The sequence below is a fragment of the Lithobates pipiens genome, unplaced genomic scaffold (assembly GCF_037356315.1).
Source record: "Lithobates pipiens isolate NorthernLeopardFrog02 unplaced genomic scaffold, aLitPip1_a1.2 Scaffold_8, whole genome shotgun sequence".
Classification (NCBI taxonomy): Eukaryota; Metazoa; Chordata; class Amphibia; order Anura; family Ranidae; genus Lithobates; species Lithobates pipiens.
In genome coordinates, this window is record NW_027507903.1 from 129,411,983 (window position 1) to 129,431,796 (window position 19,814).

General features: G+C 44.0%; 1 protein-coding gene across 4 annotated transcripts in view; it reads right to left on the reverse strand.

Annotated features, from left to right (window-relative positions):
- Positions 1-2,874: 2,874 nt before the first annotated feature.
- The window catches only part of DENND6B (DENN domain containing 6B), an 80,711-nt gene continuing 63,771 nt past the window's right edge, over positions 2,875-19,814 (reverse strand). For all 4 annotated transcript variants that reach the window (XM_077470760.1, XM_077470762.1, XM_077470761.1 and 1 more), the window contains 2 exons: positions 10,342-10,416; positions 2,875-4,251 (listed from right to left, as the gene is read on the reverse strand). In XM_077470760.1, coding sequence (XP_077326886.1) covers positions 4,129-4,251; positions 10,342-10,416 — 198 coding nt within the window. In that variant the 3' untranslated portion in view covers positions 2,875-4,128. The remainder of the gene's footprint in view (positions 4,252-10,341; positions 10,417-19,814) is intronic.

Consider the following 19,814-nt stretch of genomic DNA (forward strand, 5'->3'; position numbering starts at 1 on the left):
TCTGACCATCTCCTGTACCATGTCCCCAGTCTCTGACCATCTCCTGTACCATGTCCCCAGTCTCTGACCACCTCCTGTACCATGTCCCCAGTCTCTGACCACCTCCTGTACCATGTCCCCAGTCTCTGACCATCTCCTGTACCATGTCCCCAGTCTCTGACCATCTCCTGTACCATGTCCCCAGTCTCTGACCATCTCCTGTACCATGTCCCCAGTCTCTGACCACCTCCTGTACCATGTCCCCAGTCTCTGACCACCTCCTGTACCATGTCCCCAGTCTCTGACCACCTCCTGTACCATGTCCCCAGTCTCTGACCACCTCCTGTACCATGTCCCCAGTCTCTGACCACCTCCTGTACCATGTCCCCAGTCTCTGACCACCTCCTGTACCATGTCCCCAGTCTCTGACCACCTCCTGTACCATGTCCCCAGTCTCTGACCATCTCCTGTACCATGTCCCCAGTCTCTGACCATCTCCTGTACCATGTCCCCAGTCTCTGACCATCTCCTGTACCATGTCCCCAGTCTCTGACCATCTCCTGTACCATGTCCCCAGTCTCTGACCACCTCCTGTACCATGTCCCCAGTCTCTGACCACCTCCTGTATAAAAATATTTTTTAAAAACAGTCATTTTCGGTATCGGTGCTGTTTCGGTATCGGTTTCGGTTTTCGGCCTAGTGTATTTTTCATTTTCGGTATCGGTTTCGGCACCAAAAAACCCATTCGGTGCATCCCTAGTAGGAACGATCTTTAACCACTTGGCGCCCAAGCTACGTCATATGACGTTGTGGGCTTTGTGGTGTTATAGCTGAATGATGCCTGAGGCTATAGACATCATTCAGATATCAGCATTTTCAGCCGTCGATTCCCTGCACCATAAGAACGATCATAACGGCTGTTCCACTGCTTGATCGTTCTTACGGGCGGCGGGAGGGGACGTCCCCCCTCCCGCCACCCTCCGGTGCTTCTACCGACTCACCGCTTCCATCGGTGAGTCAGTCACAGGATCCGCCGCCCCCTGGATGGTATTATAGAGATTTAGGCAGACCAGATGGTCCCCGGAGTCTCTATGATCGCGCGGAGGCCAGGCGCGATGTTATGACGTCCCTCCCGGCCTCTGCATTCAAAATAACGGCACCACCTCGGTTGAGAGGCCGTGATCAGGTTTTTTATTTTTTTAATTTAGGCTTCCTAGCCTAGAGGTGAGATATGGGGTCTTATTTACCCCATATCTCACTGTAAATAGGTCCGATCATGCCATATTCCTATTACAAGGGATGTTTACATTCCTTGTAATAGGAATAAAAGTAATACATTTTTTTTTTAAAGTGTCAAACTAAAAAAATAAAAGTAAAATTAACAATAAAAAAAAAAAGTAAAGCGCCCCTGTCCCCGCGAGCTCGTACGCAGAAGCGAAGGCATACGTAAGTCCCGCCCACATATAAAAACCGTGTTCAAACCACACGTGAGGTATCGCCGCGAACGTTATTGCTCTCGCTCTAATTCTAGCTCTAGACCTCCTCTGTAACCCAAAACATGTAACCAGTAAAAAAATGTAAACCGTCGCCTATGGGGATTTTTAAATACCTAAGTTTGGCGCCATTCCACGAGCGCGTGCAATTTTGAAGCGTGACATGTTGGATATCTATTTACTCGGCGTATCCTCCTCTTTCACGTTATGCAAAAAAATTGGGCTAACTTTACCGTTTTGTTTTTTTTAAAGCATGAAACTGTTATTTTTTTCAGAAAAAAACGTGTTCGAAAAATTGCTGCGCAAATACCGTGCAGAAGAAAAAGTTTCAACGACCGCCATTGTATTCTCTAGGGTCTTTCCTAAAAAAACATATATAATGTTTGGGGGTTCTATGTAATTTTCTAGCAAAAAAATTAGGAATTTTACATGTAGGAGAGAAATGTCACAATTGGCCTGGGTGTGAAGTGCTTAAAGGGATTGTAAAGTACATTTTTCTTTTTTAAATAACAAACATGTTATACTTACCTCCACTGTGCAGCTCGTTTTGCACAGAGTGGCCCCGAACCTGCTCTTCTGGGGTCCCTCGGCGGCTGTCTCTGCTTCCTCCCACAGGTACTTCTCACGTTCATGCGAGCTCCCTCGCATGGTGAGAAGCACCTGCGGGCGTGGCTATAGCCGCTCGCTGTATCACACGGCCCCGCCCTGGCGCGCTTCGTCATTGGATGTGATTGACAGCAGTGCGAACCAATAGCTGCGCTGCTTTCAATCCATCCACTCCAGCCAATCAGCGACCAGGCTGAGCGGGGAAGAGGACGGCGGGGGTGAGCGCGGGACTTTGGAGGGGTCAGGTAAGTAAAACGGGGGGACTGGGGGCGCCGGCAGCGTGAGATGTTTTTTCACCTTAATGCATAGAATGCATTAAGGTGAAAAAACATTTACCTTTACAACCCCTTTAAGTCATTTAACATGCCAACTTACACTGAATATACCAGTTTATCGCTCTGCCAAAGAAAGAAATTTATATGAACGGTAAAATAATACTTGGAGATCCTGCCATGACTATCCTTGCTCAGGCACTTCCTGTTACTGGATGACAACTGTCTCCCAGTTGTGTGCCAGCTTTGTTATTCTGTACATGAGATAACATTTCAGGTAAACTCCATACAGTTAATTACCAATAATAACTGGGTGTTGCAATGACAGCAATAGATAGCACCAGCGCTATGCAGTTCAATAAGAAATATGCCACAGACATACCCAAACACACACCAAAACACATTCCATGCTTGTATATTATGCAAAAAGGCCAAATGTCACATTATAGGAAAATTATGGCCTATATATATCGGACATAATGATCATTGTAGTTGTCACAGAAGATAATTTTTTGAACATATGCTTAGTTTGAGTTGAAAGTTTTATTTTACAGATAAACACTTATGCATTTTAGACAGACTTATTAAACCAAATGCCAATATACAATTTAGGATAGGCCTTCTGAGATAATTTATGTTTCTGAAACAATTTACGTGCCTCTAATAGAGAAATGACTTGTGCTTGATTTCTATATTTACATATAATTTAAGAATTGGGATGTAAGCTTCTTTAACATATGTGGTTTAGGGATCATACACATGGGCATCAACTGTGTTAGTAATCATGTACACGACAGGTACCAGATGTGTTAATGGAAAAGTAGCTTCATGTATGTCAGTTGCTCTACAAAATCCCCATATTTACCACTGTGACAATTGTAGCCTGCTGTGGACACACAATATTAGTCAGAGTTTCCAACCTACTGTGAGCAGGCATCAAATGCACACATGCTTCTCTGTACCCAATTTTTTTTGGGGGGGCTGCAGCTTTAACCCACACTGCGCAGGTATTAAAGCCTGCATTCACCTCAGAAGAAAAAGGGTGCTCTATTGGGGGGTCAAACCACATCTTTGTTAATGTAGCTTGATGCACATGTGGATGACTAAACAGGTCTACATCACAATAAGTTCAAATGTTATATTACATTTAACTTAAATCAATAAATATATAGTGGCATATATGAAAATATGCCCTGTGCAGCATCTTGCACAAAGTAATACATAATATAAAACATAGTATCAACCACTTAAAGCCCAGCTCCAATATAGGTCTTGCTGAATTGAAGCCATAGCTGAACCAATTCAGAGATTAACAAAAGTATACCATTCAAAGAAGAATCCCAAACTCTTTAGCAAATCACACAAACCTCTATTGTTACATAAGCAATATAGTACCAATATTGAAGAAAAATAGAAGGTTAAATATGTCATTGCCGTTTCAAAGATTTGTATAACCAAGCACCCAATAAGCTATCTTTACATGGGACCATCTTTGTTGTGCTTGTTCCTTCAGTGAATCAGACTGTTTGTTTTGTTCCAGATTTCGTAATTTCCAAATAAAGAACATACTGTAGATCTTAAAGCAGTGCTTTGGAGTCCTGTATAGTGTTGGCATTACAGGTTTCTCTTAAATATGAGGGTTGTTTTTTGTTTTTTTCTCTGGTTTCTCTTATCAGCCCTTCAGAAGGTTGTATTGATGATATAGATACAAGATGGTTTACATATAATGTGAGATTCTCTACGGGTCTTGGAACGTTTGGGAATGCTACTGAAATAGTTTACTGAGGATGCAAGATGCTCTGCAAATCTTCAGGAAGCGAATGGATTACTTCATCAATGTGAAGTCTCAGCTTGTCCAAGGAAGTAGAGCTGATAGGAAGCTGTTGTCTGTGAGCCCTGAGCTGCAAAGGGGACATATAAAGAAATGAATCAGAACATTCAATAAACTATACGCAGTATCTAGGTTTACATCTACATTATGTAAAATAGATTCTGAATCAATCTAGTAGTAGTAGTAGCACAAATACAAGTAAAGATTTTCAGAAAGTATTTTCCTGCCAAACAGTTTGTAATGTATTGCAACAACTTGAATAAACTTTTGTCATACAGCCCAGCTAGACTAAAGACAACCCTATAGCCTGGTCCAACTTTTCAGCTTTTTGTTTGTCTGGACTCTGGAGCTTTCAGTAAACCTAAACTGTAACATCAAGAGCAGGCACCTTTTGTGTTTGCACATATTTTTAAATATCTTTTAAATGCTTTGGGACCCCTAAAGTTCACAGAACTCCAGTGTGCAAATACTGTCTATGAAAAACAAAATCGAGGACTGTCACATCTCCTACTTCCTGTGCCTTTTGTATGTGCTTAAAGTAACAATTGGCTTCTGTAGGTCCATAAAGTAACTGACTTGGGAGTCGGAGATTGTGACAACGGCCCGCCTTTCAGACTCAGCTAATCAGAGGAAACTTTGTATTCATTGATAGAATACAAAGCTGCCTATGAATGACTGAGCCTAGGTCAGACCAAATCAATTTTATTCCGGGTGTGAGAAAGTAAAGTCTTGTCTCGCACCCAGAACTGCATACTGTATGTTGCCTTAACTACATACAATTTATATAGCTCTCCTACTGGTTCTAGAAATAGAATCTCAATGTTTACAACCTGTCCATGTTGGACCTGATCAGATCAGACCCCTTCATAATTCTTGAGGTCAAACCCTCTCTGATGAAGGTGATACACCATCCCTCTTGCATCCTACTAACCACAAGTACTGACTACCCTGAAGCCGGACCACTGTAATGCTGAGGCATTTCTACCTTATTTCCTGTTGTGTTATTCGGGAGCCAAGCCACAACCACAAAACCCCCACACCAGTTAGTGGCAAGGCAACGGCAGAGTTTTCTCTTCACTTAAGTGTTTTTTCTCCATTCAGGGATCCAAGGCTCGCTGTGTTTGGGATGGGCGAGCGGGGAGGAGGGTACAGGGTTTTTCAGGGACTTACAATTTTTTTTCTGTTTTTGGCCGCCCTTATTTTCAGTTCTGTTTTTGAATACTTTTTTCTTTTGTACTTTGGTTATTTATGTGTATTTGTGCTGCCTTAACTTTGTGCCTTATACCTGTTAATATATGTCTGTTTGTATGTATCCCGAAAGGCATGGAACGCAATGGTACACTTCTGCCACAAGCCATCAGGATATATACCCCACACTGTTTTCTGTGCCATGGCCAGACCACTATAATCATTTCCTGGAACACTAGAGGATTGAACTTGCCTCAGAAGTAATCTCAAGTGTTCTCAGTCCTGAGAAAGCAATGCCCCTACATTATTTGTTTCCAGGAAACACATCTGGTTGATTCTAAAACAAGGTCCCTTAGGCGGCCGTGGCTGGCACTCTTATCATGCCACTCATACAGCTTACTCCAGGGGGGTCTCTGTTTTGGTTAAATCTCTACATGCAGAGGTTTTGCAGATTAAAACAGACCCTGAAGGCAAGCATATCATACTTTTGATACAAATTGCCTCAGTAACTTTTACCTTGGTATCCGTTTATGTACCTCCCCCATTGTCCGCAGATATGTTGGTAAAACTGTCGCTTATTCTATTGTCTAGGCCCCCAGGCCCACTGTTGTATGTGGGTGACTTTAATGCAATAATGAGCCCAGCCATGGACCGTCTGGGGGGTGGGGGCATATGTTAACATTCTTTTACTGACTGGGCCCAGGTACGTGGACTTACCGAGATATGGAGGTGGAAACACCCAGATTTGCACCAATTTTCCTGCCATTCGGACTCTTTCCACACCACATCCCGTATAGACCTGGCATTTGGCACGCAGGATAGTCTCATGGTGGTATCTACCATATCCTACCTACCTAGGGGAGTATCGGACCATGCTCCTTTGGCGGTGGATCTCCTTCTCTTTCCAGGATCAGGCCTGAGTGTGTGGCGCCTGAACTCATACTGGTTGGAGGATGAGATAGTACAGGAAGAACATGGGAAGAGTATAGTGAACTACTGGACCAAAAACACTGGCACAGTGGACCCACTTACAGAGTGAGAGGCTTAAAAAAAACAAAAATACCATACAACATACAGTGGAATTGGAGGCCGGTATGACATCTGCAGAAACTACCTATGACCCTAGTAAAGTTTAGAGACTCTTGGTTACAGTGTCGCAGAAAATATGAGCTCCGCTTATTAGACCTCACACAAAAACGCATGCTACATGCCACACAAAAATCTTTTGCACATGCTAACAAGGCTGGCCGCCGCTTAGCATATCTGACCATACATGAACACTCCACCATTTCAATCCCCCGAATTGTAATTGCACAGGGACAAATCAGTGACACCCCTAGAGACATCATTGAGAGGTTTTTGGACTTTTACAAAAATCTGTATTCATCGAGAGCAGAATAAACAGAGTCCCAGTTAAATGACTACTTGGCCCAGATATCACTCCCTTCCCTTTAAGCTGAGAATAGTGAAGATTTAGGGGCACCTCTCTCTGTCGAGGAAATTGCGCTGGCCATTTCGGCACCGGGACATAAGACAGCGGGGTTATACGGCTTCCCTGCTAAATGGTATTCCCAATTTCAGCTCTTACTCTGTCCTTCTCTTCTGAAAACATATAATGAAGCCTTAACAGCTGGAATTCTTCCCCCCATGATGAGGGAAGCTCTGATTATCTTACTACTGAAAGCACGCAAAGATCCACTTAAAATGCGTCTCATATCGCCCAATTTCTCTTAATGTGGATGTTGATATCCTTGCCAAAATATTGGCTAACTGTCTAAACGCTGTAGTTGGGAAACTGGTCAGGTGCGATCAAGGAGGCTTTATACCTGGCAGATCTACGAGAATGAACATTCGTAGACTATTCCAGAATCTTCAATATCCACACAACTGTACACCTACCCGAGCTTTTGTGTCCTTGGACACATGTAAGGCCTTTGACCGTGTGGAATGGCCCTATCTTTTTCAGGTACTGCAATGGTACAGCTTTGGCCCCTGTATTATTGCTTGGATAACACTCCTTTACACCTCCGCACAGCCTCGCATACTAGTTAACTCTCACAATACAGTCACCTTTTCCATTACTAGAGGCACTAGGCAGTGGTGCCTGCTGTCACCCCTCCTATTTGCCCTTGCCATGGAGCCACTAGCAGTAAGCATTTGCTGCTCCCAGCAGATTAAGGGCCTCCCTATCGCTACTATAGAAGACCGGATCTCGCTATATGCGGACGACACTTTGCTATACCTAGCTGATACTCAGGACTCACTAAAGACACTACTACTAGAGGATAGATAACTTTGGTGACTACTCTGGATTTCGGGTTAACCGAGTCAAATCTAACCTTTTTCCCTTAGACCCAGATGCAACTGTGTAGATATACCCGGACTCCAGACTACAAGTGGTATCCTCTTTCAGATATCTGGGGGTCATAGTGCAATTACCCCTATCCTCCTATATTGAAAACAATTTGTGTCCCTTACTGGCCCAATTACTAGCACAGACTAAGCAATGGATGGACCTTCCCTTAGATTTAATGAGAAGAGCCAATGTCCTAAAAATTATCTATCTACCCAAACTGTTGTATGTACTAGCCAATGCACCATGCAGGATCCCTAGATCTTTAAAAGGATAGATACCATATGCAGGATATTTTTATGGAATGGTAAATCCCCTAGAGTGGCGTTGGAGACACAATGGCTACCAGCGCACCTGGGTGGTTAGCGTCCCCTAACTTTATATTACTTAGCCTCCCAACTGGTCCATACACACGACTGGCTCCATCCCACTGCGGCAAATGCCTGCACGTCCACCTAGGGAGCCATTGCCTCCTCTCTGGAAACACTACAAATATCATATACAGAGGCCAGGCTCCAGCCAGCCCAGGCACAACTATGCCAACTAGTTTGCTATCCCTGTTTAAAATGATTGTCTCCAAAATCACAAAAGAACCGTGGTTAACGTCCCTTAATAACCCTCTGTGGTTCAACACGGTCTATAAAGAACTATACTCTCTACCTGATCTGCAACATTGGTATGCCAAGAGAGTTAAATACCGGTGCCATCTATAGGACACACAGGGATTTAAATCCTTCCAACAAATGCGGGCTGATTTTGACTTGCCACGCTCCTATATATTCTTCTACTACCAACTCCAACATGCCATACGTGCCCAATTCGGCTCGTTGGAGAAAGTACTACGACACCCTGACCCCACTAAAATTATCTCCACATACTACGCTGCCCTCATGACTGATAGTAACCCAAAATTTCGAATGGCTCAGACAAAATGGACCCTTATGAACTCTACACTTACAGAAGATGACTGGTCAGAATTTAGTGATACATAAAAGTCGTCAGTGGAATGTTCTGTTTTTGTCTTTTACCAATGCAAACAAGGCAGACCATCATTCTGTGAGGGAGGAAGATGGAGATTTTGTGTTTCTGCTAAGCAGAAACATGGATCTCTGTGTTCCTCTAGTCACAGCATCCCCCCCCCCCCCAGTTAGTAAGCACTCCATAGGAGCAACCTTAACTCTTTGATTGCCCCTGAAGTTAACTCCTTCACTGACAGTATCATTAGAACAGTTACAAGTGCATATTATTTAGCACTGATCAGTCAGGTGTCTTATTTGTCCTCTGCAATGTCGCAGTCCCGCTAAAAAATTGCTGATTATCACCATTACTAGTAAAAAAAATAAAAAAAATAAAATTCCATAAAAATATCCCCTAGTTTGTAGACACTATTTTATACTTTTGTGCAAATCAATCAATATACGCTTATTGGGACTTTTTGTTTACCAAAAATATGTAGAATACACATTGGCTTAAACTAATAAAGAATTTAGATTTTTTACTGGATATATTTTATAGCATAAAGTAAAAAATAGTTTTTGTTTTTTATTTTCAAAATTGTTGGCTTTTTTTGTTTATAGTGCAAAAAATAAAAAAACACAGAGGTGATCAAATGCCACCAAAAGAAAGCTCTATTTGTGGAGAGAAAAAAAACTTAATTGTGTACAGCATTGCACGACCGTGCAATTGTCAGTTAAAGTAACGCAGTGCCGTATCGCAAAAATGACCTGGTCGTGAAGTCATGGGGGCAAACCATTATTTTTCTTTTTCAGGGGACCCAAGTGCATTTCCTACGTTTGACAGTGTTGTATTTAAAGTTTTAGATATACCCTTGTTTTAGTGCAATGTACTTTTCGTATGGGTATGCCCAATTGCCTTTGTTTTGTATTCGCCTTCACTTAAAACTCAAAGAAAGAATATAAAAAAAAAAAAGATAATTATCCAGTTCTTTTTTTTTTATACATGCTAGACAGAATAGGTAGGAGCAAATATTTGTAACCACTTACCGTCCTTAAGACGTACCCCTGTATCCTTGGACAAGCAGCAATATCAGAACTATGGCTGCAGTTACAGTAGTGCTCATAAGTTTACATACCCTGGCAGAATTTATGATTTCTTGGCCATTTTTCAGAGAATATGAATGATAACACAACTTTTCTTTCACTCATGGTTAGTGTGTGGCTGAAGCCATTTATTATCAATTAACTGTAACTAATTTTAAAGGGGGCAATACGGTATTAAGAACTGGGGTATGTCAACTTTTGATCAGAGTCATTTGGGTAGTTTCTGTTGCCATTATGATTCAAAAAGAGTAAACATAGTTGATTGATAATAAATGGCTTCAGCCAAACGCTAACCACGAGTGAATGAAATGTTTTTGTGTTATCATTCATATTCTCTGAAAAATAGCCAAGAAATCATAAACTCATAAAAAGAGTTTATTGGCAAGTGCAGTTGACCTCCATTTGTTCTGCAGGCACCAACCTGCTATAAAGTGTTTTTTTTTCCTTTTGACTTATAAGGGAATACAAACAGTTCTAATACCAATAAAAGGCCTATCGCCATGGACCATAAAAAAATATATATTATTCATTGTAGAATGCTTGGATTCTGATACATTACCAATTTATCCCTTAGCTTCAATACCAGATCTACAATCTCCACTTCTGATTTGTTCTTGATCCATGCTCCAATGTTCTACAACAGAAGCAACACACATATATATAACCAGTATGCTCAATACATTTTAATAATGTAAGGCTCAACTGTTTGTGAAAAACTACTTGTACTGTTATTTAAACTTTATCTAAACCAAAGAACAAAAATGTAATATATTGCAGTTTAGATGTTTTGGCTCCATTGTGTTTATTTTTCTGGATTATTTTCCTTTTAATTTCTGGTGGTCCTCCCACTAACACATTTAGTGCAGGAGTAGCATTGTCACCCTAGGCTGCTCACTCCTAATTTAGGCAACACAACACATCCCTCACTCGTAATCTCCATAAACTAAGGTGGAGGTGTTCTATATTTTAAAGGGAATAATAGGACATTGCTGCTAGCACCGCTTAACATTTCAGTGCCGCACAGGCAAAATGCTTATAAAGTTATAAGCCACGGTACTTCAGACAGGATCAACACATTTTCTGTACTTGCAGTGTTTTTATTTCCTTCATTGCCAATAATGTGTACCACATGTCATGGCATTAAAAGGATTACAACAAACTTGTTCAAAATGTATTGGCCAGCTCCTGGCTTTAATTTAGAAGTAAACAAGGCATCTGAAAAATAGGATTTTTTTTATAACCTCTTACCTGAAAAATCCCTTTCTTTGAAGTACATCACGGGACACAGAGCCATAGTAATTACTATGTGGGTTATAGTCCCCCTTCAGGTGATGGACACTGGCACACCCTAAACAGGAAGTTGCCTCCCTATATAACCCCTCCCACTACTGGGAGTTTTTGTAGCAAAGCAATACAAGCATATACCAGAAAGAGGGGAGGGACCGCTGTGTCCCGTGATGTACTTCAAAGAAAATAATTTTACAGGTAAGCCGTTATAAAAATCCTATTTTCTTAATCGTACATCACAGGACCCAGAGCCATAGTAATTACTACTTGGGATGTCCCAAAGCAATGCCAACTGAGGGGAGGGAGACGCAACAGAATTAGGGCAACATGAAACTAGAGGAGTTATACTGCTGCCTGCAGCACACTATGACCAAAGGCGATATCCTCATGCCTTTTTACATTCACCTGATAAAATCTGGTAAATGTGGACTGAAGACCAAGTTGAGGCCTTGCATATTTGAACCATGGAAGCTTAGTGATGCACCCCCGCGAAGCACTAACAGTCCTAGTGGAGTGCGCTTTTGATTTGAGAGGGTGGAATCCTCCTCTTTAAACCATAAGCCTGAACAGTTACTTGCTGAATCCATTTAGAAATAGTAGATTTCAATGCTGCCTGTCCTCTTTTAGGACTTTCAGGCAGCACAAACAAAACATCTGTTTTTCGAATCTGAGCAGTTGCCTTTAAGTAGACCTTGACTGCTCTCAATACATCAAAAGAATGTAGTGATTTTTCTTCCAAAGAACAGGGTTCTGGGAAAAAAGAATGAAGGTAGAACAATATCCTGGTTTAGATAAAAAACTGACACTACCTTAGAAATTTAGGATGAGGAAGCAATACTACCTTATCCTTGTGAATAATATGGCTCTTTACAAGAAAGAGCAACCAACTCTGATACCCTTTTTGCAGAGGATATGGTTACCAGAAAAACTAGTTTCCTTGTCAAAAGGACCAAGGGAATATGTTGCATCGGCTCAAAAAGGCTGTTTTTGTAACATCGACAGAACTAAATTCAAGTCCCAAGGGTTCAGGGGTGACCTAACCGGGGGATTAGGCAGCGTTACCCCCTGAAAAAAACTGCGAAGCAAATAATGCGAAGCAAGTGGTTGTTGAAACAATACCGATAAGGCCGAGACCTGGCCTTTGAAAGTACTCGAGGCCAGCTTAATTTCTAACCCCATCTGCAGAAAGTCAAGGATTCTACCTATGACATGCCTCCTGGGGTGCCAACCCCTGGATTCGACCCAGGAAACATGCCTTCCAGACTCGATAATATGTGATTCTGGAGGCTGGCTTCCTTGCATTAAACAAGGTAGATACCACTGAACTTGATAGCCCATGTTTCTTCAGAATGTGGGACTCAATAGCTATACCATTAAATTTAGTGTTTGTAAGGTAGGATGTAATCATGGTCCTCAGGACCAAGTGCTCTGCCCGAATCTCTAGAATGTTAATGGGCAAGGCCATTTCTGATCTGGGCCACTTCTCTTGGACAGTTGCCTCTTCCAGGACTGCTCCCAAACCCAAAAAAGGTTGGCATATGTTACCACTTCCCAGGTAACCGAAGGAAGGATTTTCCGCTTTGCAGATTTTTGGTTATTGACCATAAACTGAGGCTCTGGCGCACCTTTGGAGTCAGACACATTGGGAAATCTAGAGCTTGAACCCTTTTGTTCCAAGATGATAGGATACTGTTTTGCAGCAGTCTCGAATGAAACTGAGCAGAATGAAGCCACCATCTTTCCCAACAAGCTCATACAAAGCTGAATAGAAGAATTCATCTTGCTTCGACCGCCTGAATCAGTTCCTTTATGGTGCTGATCTTTGCCTGGGGCAAGAATACCCTTTTCTGGGTGTATCTATGATTAGACCCAATTATTTTAGCCTTCTTCATGGTTTTAAGGAAGATTTCTCTAGGTTGAGAATCCAACCCAAGTATTCCAGGTCCAGGTAGTCCTCCTCCTCGCTGACATCATCCCCATTTATCTTCTCCGCGCCCCCTGCTCCTAACACCCAAGTATTCCGGGGGGGGGAATAGTATTGCCCCATCATTGGTGTTCCTGGGAGGGAGGGGGGGAATAGTCATAGTGCCCCATCATTGGTGTTCCCGGGAGGGAGGGGGGGGGGGAATAGTCATAGTGCCCCATGATTGGTGTTACCGGGAGGAATAGCTTTATAAAAATGGCAGAGGGTGCTGCTGACACAATGACCTCAGAAAAAGGTGTGCGATCGAAAGCTTCTAAGGCATGGGAGCATTTTAATATAAATGCTGCAAAGAAAGTGGTCACCTGCAAACTTTGTAAAACAGAACTTGCATGGCACGGAAGCACAACGACGGTGAGCGGGCACATGAAACGGAAACACGTGGGGTTCACAGAGGAAGGCATAACATCAGGACGGTAAGTTAAACCCAAATGATATATAGAGTTACACAGAAATAGCTTTCCTGCATACTAATCAATCATATTATCTTTTTCATTGCAGAAAGAAACAGCGTACCATGACAGAGTTTGTGCAGCAAAATCGTCCGTGCACTCCCCAACAATCAGCAGTTACAGTGGGGCAAAAAAAGTATTTAGTCAGCCACCAATTGTGCAAGTTCTCCCACTTAAAAAGATGAGAGAGGCCTGTAATTGTCATCATAGGTATTATATCTCAAATATAAGAGACAAAAATATGGAAAAAAATCCAGACAGACAATCACATTGTCCGATTTGGAAAGAATTTATTTGCAAATTATGGTGGAAAATAAGTATTTGGTCAATATCAAAAGTTCATCTCAATACTTTGTTATATATCCTTTGTTGGCAACGACAGAGGTCAAATGTTTTTTTTAAGTCTTCAAAAGGTTGTCACACACTGCTGATGGTATGTTGGCCCATTCCTCCATGCAGACCTTCTCTAGAGCAGTGATGTTTTGGGGCTGTCGCTGGGCAACACAGACTTTCAACTCCCTCCAAAGGTTTTCTATGGTGTTGAGATCTGGAGACTGGCTAGGCTACTCCAGGACCTTAAAATGCTTCTCCGCTCATCGTCGTCCTTGGTGGTGTGTTTGGGATCATTGTCATGCTGAAAGACCCAGCTACGTTTCATCTTCAATGCTCTTGCTGATGGGAGGAGGTTTACACTTAAAATCTCACGATACACGGCCCCATTCATTCTTTCATGTATACGGATCAGTCGTCCTGTTCCCTTTGCAGAGAAAAACCCACAAAGCATGATGTTGCCACCCCCATGCTTCACAGTAGGTATGGTGTTCTTTGGTTGCAACTCAGCATTCTCTCTCCTCCAAACGCGACGAGTTGTGTTTCTACCAAACAGTTCTACTTTGGTTTCATTTGACCATATGACATTCTCCCAGTCCTCTGCTGGATCATCCAAATGCTCTCTAGCAAACCTCAGACGGCCCTGGAAATGTACTGGCTTAAGCAGGGGGACACGTAGGGAACTGCAGGATTTGTGTCCCTGGCGGTGTAGTGTGTTAATGATGGTAGCCTTTGTTACCTTGGTCCCAGCTCCCTGCAGGTCATTCACTAGGTCCCCCCCGCGTGGTTCTGGGATTTTTGCTCACCGTTCTTGTGATCATTTTGATCCCACGGGGTGAGATATTGCGTGGAGCCCCAGATTGAGGGAGATTATCAGTGGCCTTGTATGTCTTCCATCTGAGCACACACTTCAAGATGTAAGCACAACATGGACTAGCACTTACTATATGGTTGAACGACTCATTGAACAAAGGTGGCCGATAACTGCAACTCTGTCTGACCCATCAGTTATACAAAGGGGCAAACAGTATCTAGACTTAAAACCAGACCAGTGGGGTATTCTTGAAGAACTTTCCACTGCTCTTAAGTCCTTTAAATGCTGCACTGTATTCATGAGGGGCCAAGAATGTTACCCTATCATCCGTGCCTGCACTGGTAAAGGGGTTGTTGCAGTCCAATGGAGGTGCTTCTTTTGAGCCATCTCTGCTAAAGAGCTGCAGCAGACCAACTTCAAAGCAGATGGAAGGGGATCCTTGAACACGTCACAAACGCCGTAATCCTTTCCTCTGCCCTGGACCCACGATTTAGAAGACATTTTTTTTATCACCAGAACAGATCATAAACGTGCAGGCAAAAGTACAGACAGAGGCGCTTGCTTTAAGAAGGGAGATAGTGGTGCAGCAGCAAATGACCACCACGCCGCCTGTAACTAGAGATGCTGAGCCTTCAACATCTACAGCATTTCATTCTCTATTTGACATACTCCTTGAGTCTGGGGGCAGCAGTGAAGAGGAAGAGGGGCAACTTGAGGTGGATATTCACACACAAGTCCGAAATGAAGTTCAAGCTTATTTTGCTGAGAAGCCACTTCCGAAGGAGGGAAACCCTTTGAATTGGTGGAAAGGGTAACCAAGATAAATATTCTACTTTAGTAAAGCTTGCAAAATCCTTCTTGTACATCCCAGGCACCTCCACTCCATTAGAGCGCCTCATTTCTGCTGCAGGCAACATAGTTTGTAAAAAGAGAGCCACAGCCCCGAGCATGTTAGCATGTTAACTTTTTTACATTCAAATGCAAAGTTTCTTGAACAGTTATAGTTCACCCCTTTTCAGAATGTTTGTTGTTTTTGTACTGCTGCAAAGTTGTGTAATGTTAATGTTAAAAGTTTTTTAATTCTGCAGTTTGAGTGTAACCCTCAGTTTTTTCATTATTACTTTTAAATAAGCGCAAAAATGGCACATTACATTTATGATTTTATCCAATTAATCGTAAAAATAATCTGCCGTTTAATCGATTATGAAAATAATTGTTAGTTGCAGCCCTACTATAATCGTACTTTGGGCCCTTAATCTGGCTAAAGGAGAACCTTTGTAAACACTCAAGGTGCAGTAGCTAGACTAAAAAGCAGAGCTACACACTGAAAATTAAGATTTTCTACCTTGAAAAGTAGATATTATTGGTGAGCGAGGAAATAAGCACATGAAGGTATGCATCTTTGATGTCGATTGACACCAGAAGTTCTCCTCCTTGTAGGATGGAGACAATGGATTGGATTGACTCCATGTGAAAAAAGAGCGGATATTCTGGAATTGAATTTGATTTTTGAGATCCAGACTGTCCATTCAGTTTTGGCACCGTAAAAAAAGGTTTGAACCAAACCTCAACCCCTGCTCTTACATGGGAACCACCATGATCACTTTTTGGCAAAAGATGGTCCAATGCTTGAAAGAAAGACTTCTTTTTCTCTGGATCCTTAGGAACGTTTGATCTGAGAAAACAAGGAGATTGGAACTCCTGTTTGTACCCTGGAGCTATTGAGGAAGTCCCCCATCTCTCTCGACACTCTCCCTGCCAGACCCTTGAGAAATGCAGAAGTATTCCCCCTACTCGAGCTCATAAGGAGGCTGAAACCAAACATGAAAAATACACTAGGCCGAAAACTGATACCGAAACAGCCCCGATACCGAAAATGAATGTTTTTAAAAATATTTTTATACAGGAGATGGCCAGAGACTGGGGACGTGGTACAGGAGATGGCCAGAGACTGCGGACGTGGTACAGGAGATGGCCAGAGACTGCGGACGTGGTACAGGAGATGGCCAGAGACTGCGGACGTGGTACAGGAGATGGCCAGAGACTGCGGACATGGTACAGGAGATGGCCAGAGACTGCGGACATGGTACAGGAGATGGCCAGAGACTGCGGACGTGGTACAGGAGATGGCCAGAGACTGCGGACGTGGTACAGGAGATGGTCAGAGACTGCGGACGTGGTACAGGAGATGGCCAGAGACTGCGGACGTGGTACAGGAGATGGCCAGAGACTGCGGACGTGGTACAGGAGATGGCCAGAGACTGCGGACGTGGTACAGGAGATGGCCAGAGACTGCGGACGTGGTACAGGAGATGGCCAGAGACTGCGGACGTGGTACAGGAGATGGCCAGAGACTGCGGACGTGGTACAGGAGATGGCCAGAGACTGCGGACGTGGTACAGGAGATGGTCAGAGACTGCGGATGTGGTACAGGAGATGGTCAGAGATTGCAGACGTGGTACAGGAGATCAATGCAGCCTGCCAGTGTCCATCAGATGCAGCCTACCAGTCAATTGTAGCAGCCTGCCTGTGCCCTTTATGCAGCCTCACCAGTGCCTATGTCCATATGTAGCAGCCTGCCAGTGCCCATGCCATGCAGCCTCACCAATGCCCATGCCCATCAGATGTAGCAGCCTGCCAGTGCCCATGCCATGCAGCCTCACCAATGCCAGTGCCCATGATATGCAGCCTGCCTGCTAATGCATGCCACGCTGGGTGTCAGAGCTGAATCACCGTGCAGCTAGTTTCATCCCGGCATGCCTCTCAGTGTCTCCCCTCCCTCCCTCCTCCTCTTCTCACTCCTGTCCTACACAGCCTCCCCAGTGCCTGGTAATACATGTCGCGCTGTGTGTCAGAGCTGGATCTGAATTGCCGTGCAGCCGATGTAACCATGTCCCGCTCCTATAACACAAGGCACAATGATTCCTAGCATTGGATCAAAGTGCAGTCTATCACAAAAGGCAGTCTAGGAGGCGGGACAACAGTTGCATGGAAATTCAGATCCAACTCTGACACACAGGGGGACATGCGTTACCAGGTACTGGGGAGGCTGTGTAGGACATGAGAGACAAGAGGAGGAGGGACGGGAGACACTGAGTGTCAGGAATCCATCCGTTCTGCACGATCGGGTCTCCGTTCGCGCACGCGCATTCGTGCCGCGGGTCGTCGTGGGCACGCGCGTCTCCGGACGCGAGCGGGTGCATGTCGTTCGGATGTGCGCGCGGCACACGCACGCACGTGTGTGCGTTAGCGCTATTGGCGCCAGTGGCCCTTTTTAAAGGAACAGCTGCAGATGTTCTGTGCTGTTCGTCTGCAGCTAGTATCTGAAGCAACCCGTTATTCTGCCTGTGACCTACCTGATACCTGACCCGGCTCTGTTTGACTCTGCTGATCTCTCCTGCTCCGACCCCGGCTTGTTTGACCCTTCTTTGACTGATACTTGTTGCCGACCCCCTGCCTGTTACCTGATTCTTCTGCTGGCTCCTGCTTGCTGCTGTGTCTGCTGCTCTCTCTCCCAGAGGTCCTCCCGGGTCTGCCTCTGCCTCTCCAGATCCATGCACCATCTGTCGTGGTCCCACAGCCTGCTGCCAACCTTCATCGGCTGCCTACCTGCTACAGAGAGCTACTACTACTGAAGATCTCCACCTTCCCAGTACCTGCTGCTGCATCTGGCCAGACGCTCCTACCCCGCTGTGCTCCTGTCCCTCTGTTCCCACTCCAGAGAGACTTGAACCAGAGTCGTAAGAGAGGTCTCCTTCCACCAAGTCAGACTCACCATCCGAAAACCTTAACACTGAGGGGTGTGCCGGGATGAAAATGGCTGCACGGCGATTCAGATCCAGCTCTGACACACAGCGTGACATGCATTACCAGGCACTGGGGAAACCGTGTATGACAGGAGTGACAAGGAGGAGGAGGGAGAGGAGACTCTGAGTGGTGCATCGGGATGAAATACGCGCGGGACCTGGCGGGATGGCCCCACCCCTTTTTTCTGCAACATTATTGGCAACATTTCTCTTTCGGCAAATTGCCGAAAATGCAATTTTTGGCCAATATGTTTCGGCGGCCGAAATTTCAGTGCATTCCTATTATTTTGTAGGTTTCCTCCCCCAAGACTTTTGTCCCTGGGGTTGACCCTGAGGATTACCTTTCGAACTTGATGGCGGAGGCCGTCGTGACTGGCTGCCTGGAGGCTGATGCACCTGGCACAGGAGAAGGAGCTTATTAAAATGCTCCTTTTCTTAAGTGGCAAAGGGGTACTTTTTCCACTAGAATTTTTTTGGATGTATTACCCAAATCATCCCCAAACAGCTGTTTTCACCGCAAAAAGGAAGACTAGCCAGGAGCATCCTGCATGGCGCTTAGCGAAGGGTGCAAGGCCTGAAGGATAGAATCTCTCATAGCAACTATTGCAAACATAAAGCTGCTAGTAGCTTGCCAGATCCTGGGCCTGCTGAACTGGATAATCTTGAGCACCTGTTTAAACTAGTCTCTCAACGATTAACCAATGACTGTCAGCGCAGGTTGAGACACTTAATCTGCCAGCGAAAAGAGTTTATTTCTTTAATTTTTTTTTAATAGGAATTCCAACTTTTTATCCGTTGGATCCCTAAGCATTTGAGCATTGTCTGCCAGACAAGTCTAACCTTTTACTCACAGAGGATAAAGCAGAGTTAATTGCTGGTATACCCCACTTTTAGTGAATTTTTTGCTCCATAGTATAAAGTGTGAAAAACGTTTTAGGAGGGAAAAAATGCTTATCTGGGTGATCCCATCTAGATACCAATAGCTTTTCAAGCAATGAATGGACAGGAAAGGCATGCACAGCTTGAGGAGGCTTTAGCAAACTCAAACACTCGGTTAAGGGTACATAAATGTGGAGCGGTCCATTCAGTATGAAATTGCACCATCAATCTTACACATTGTGAAGCTGATCCCCCCCGCATTTGACCCCTCAGAAGACGAGTCATCAGCCTCCTCATGGTCCCCTGAGGGAATTCATCTTCTCTTATCCCCAATTCCTCAGTATGAGGGTCCTGGGTAATGGAAGAGAACCTGTCACATTTTGTCCAACACTGGGATGCGATTAAAGCTGCTTTGTTTTTTTCCATCCTATCATGGCTGAGGAAAAACATCTCTTTAGTAATATAGACAGGGACTGCAGTGTT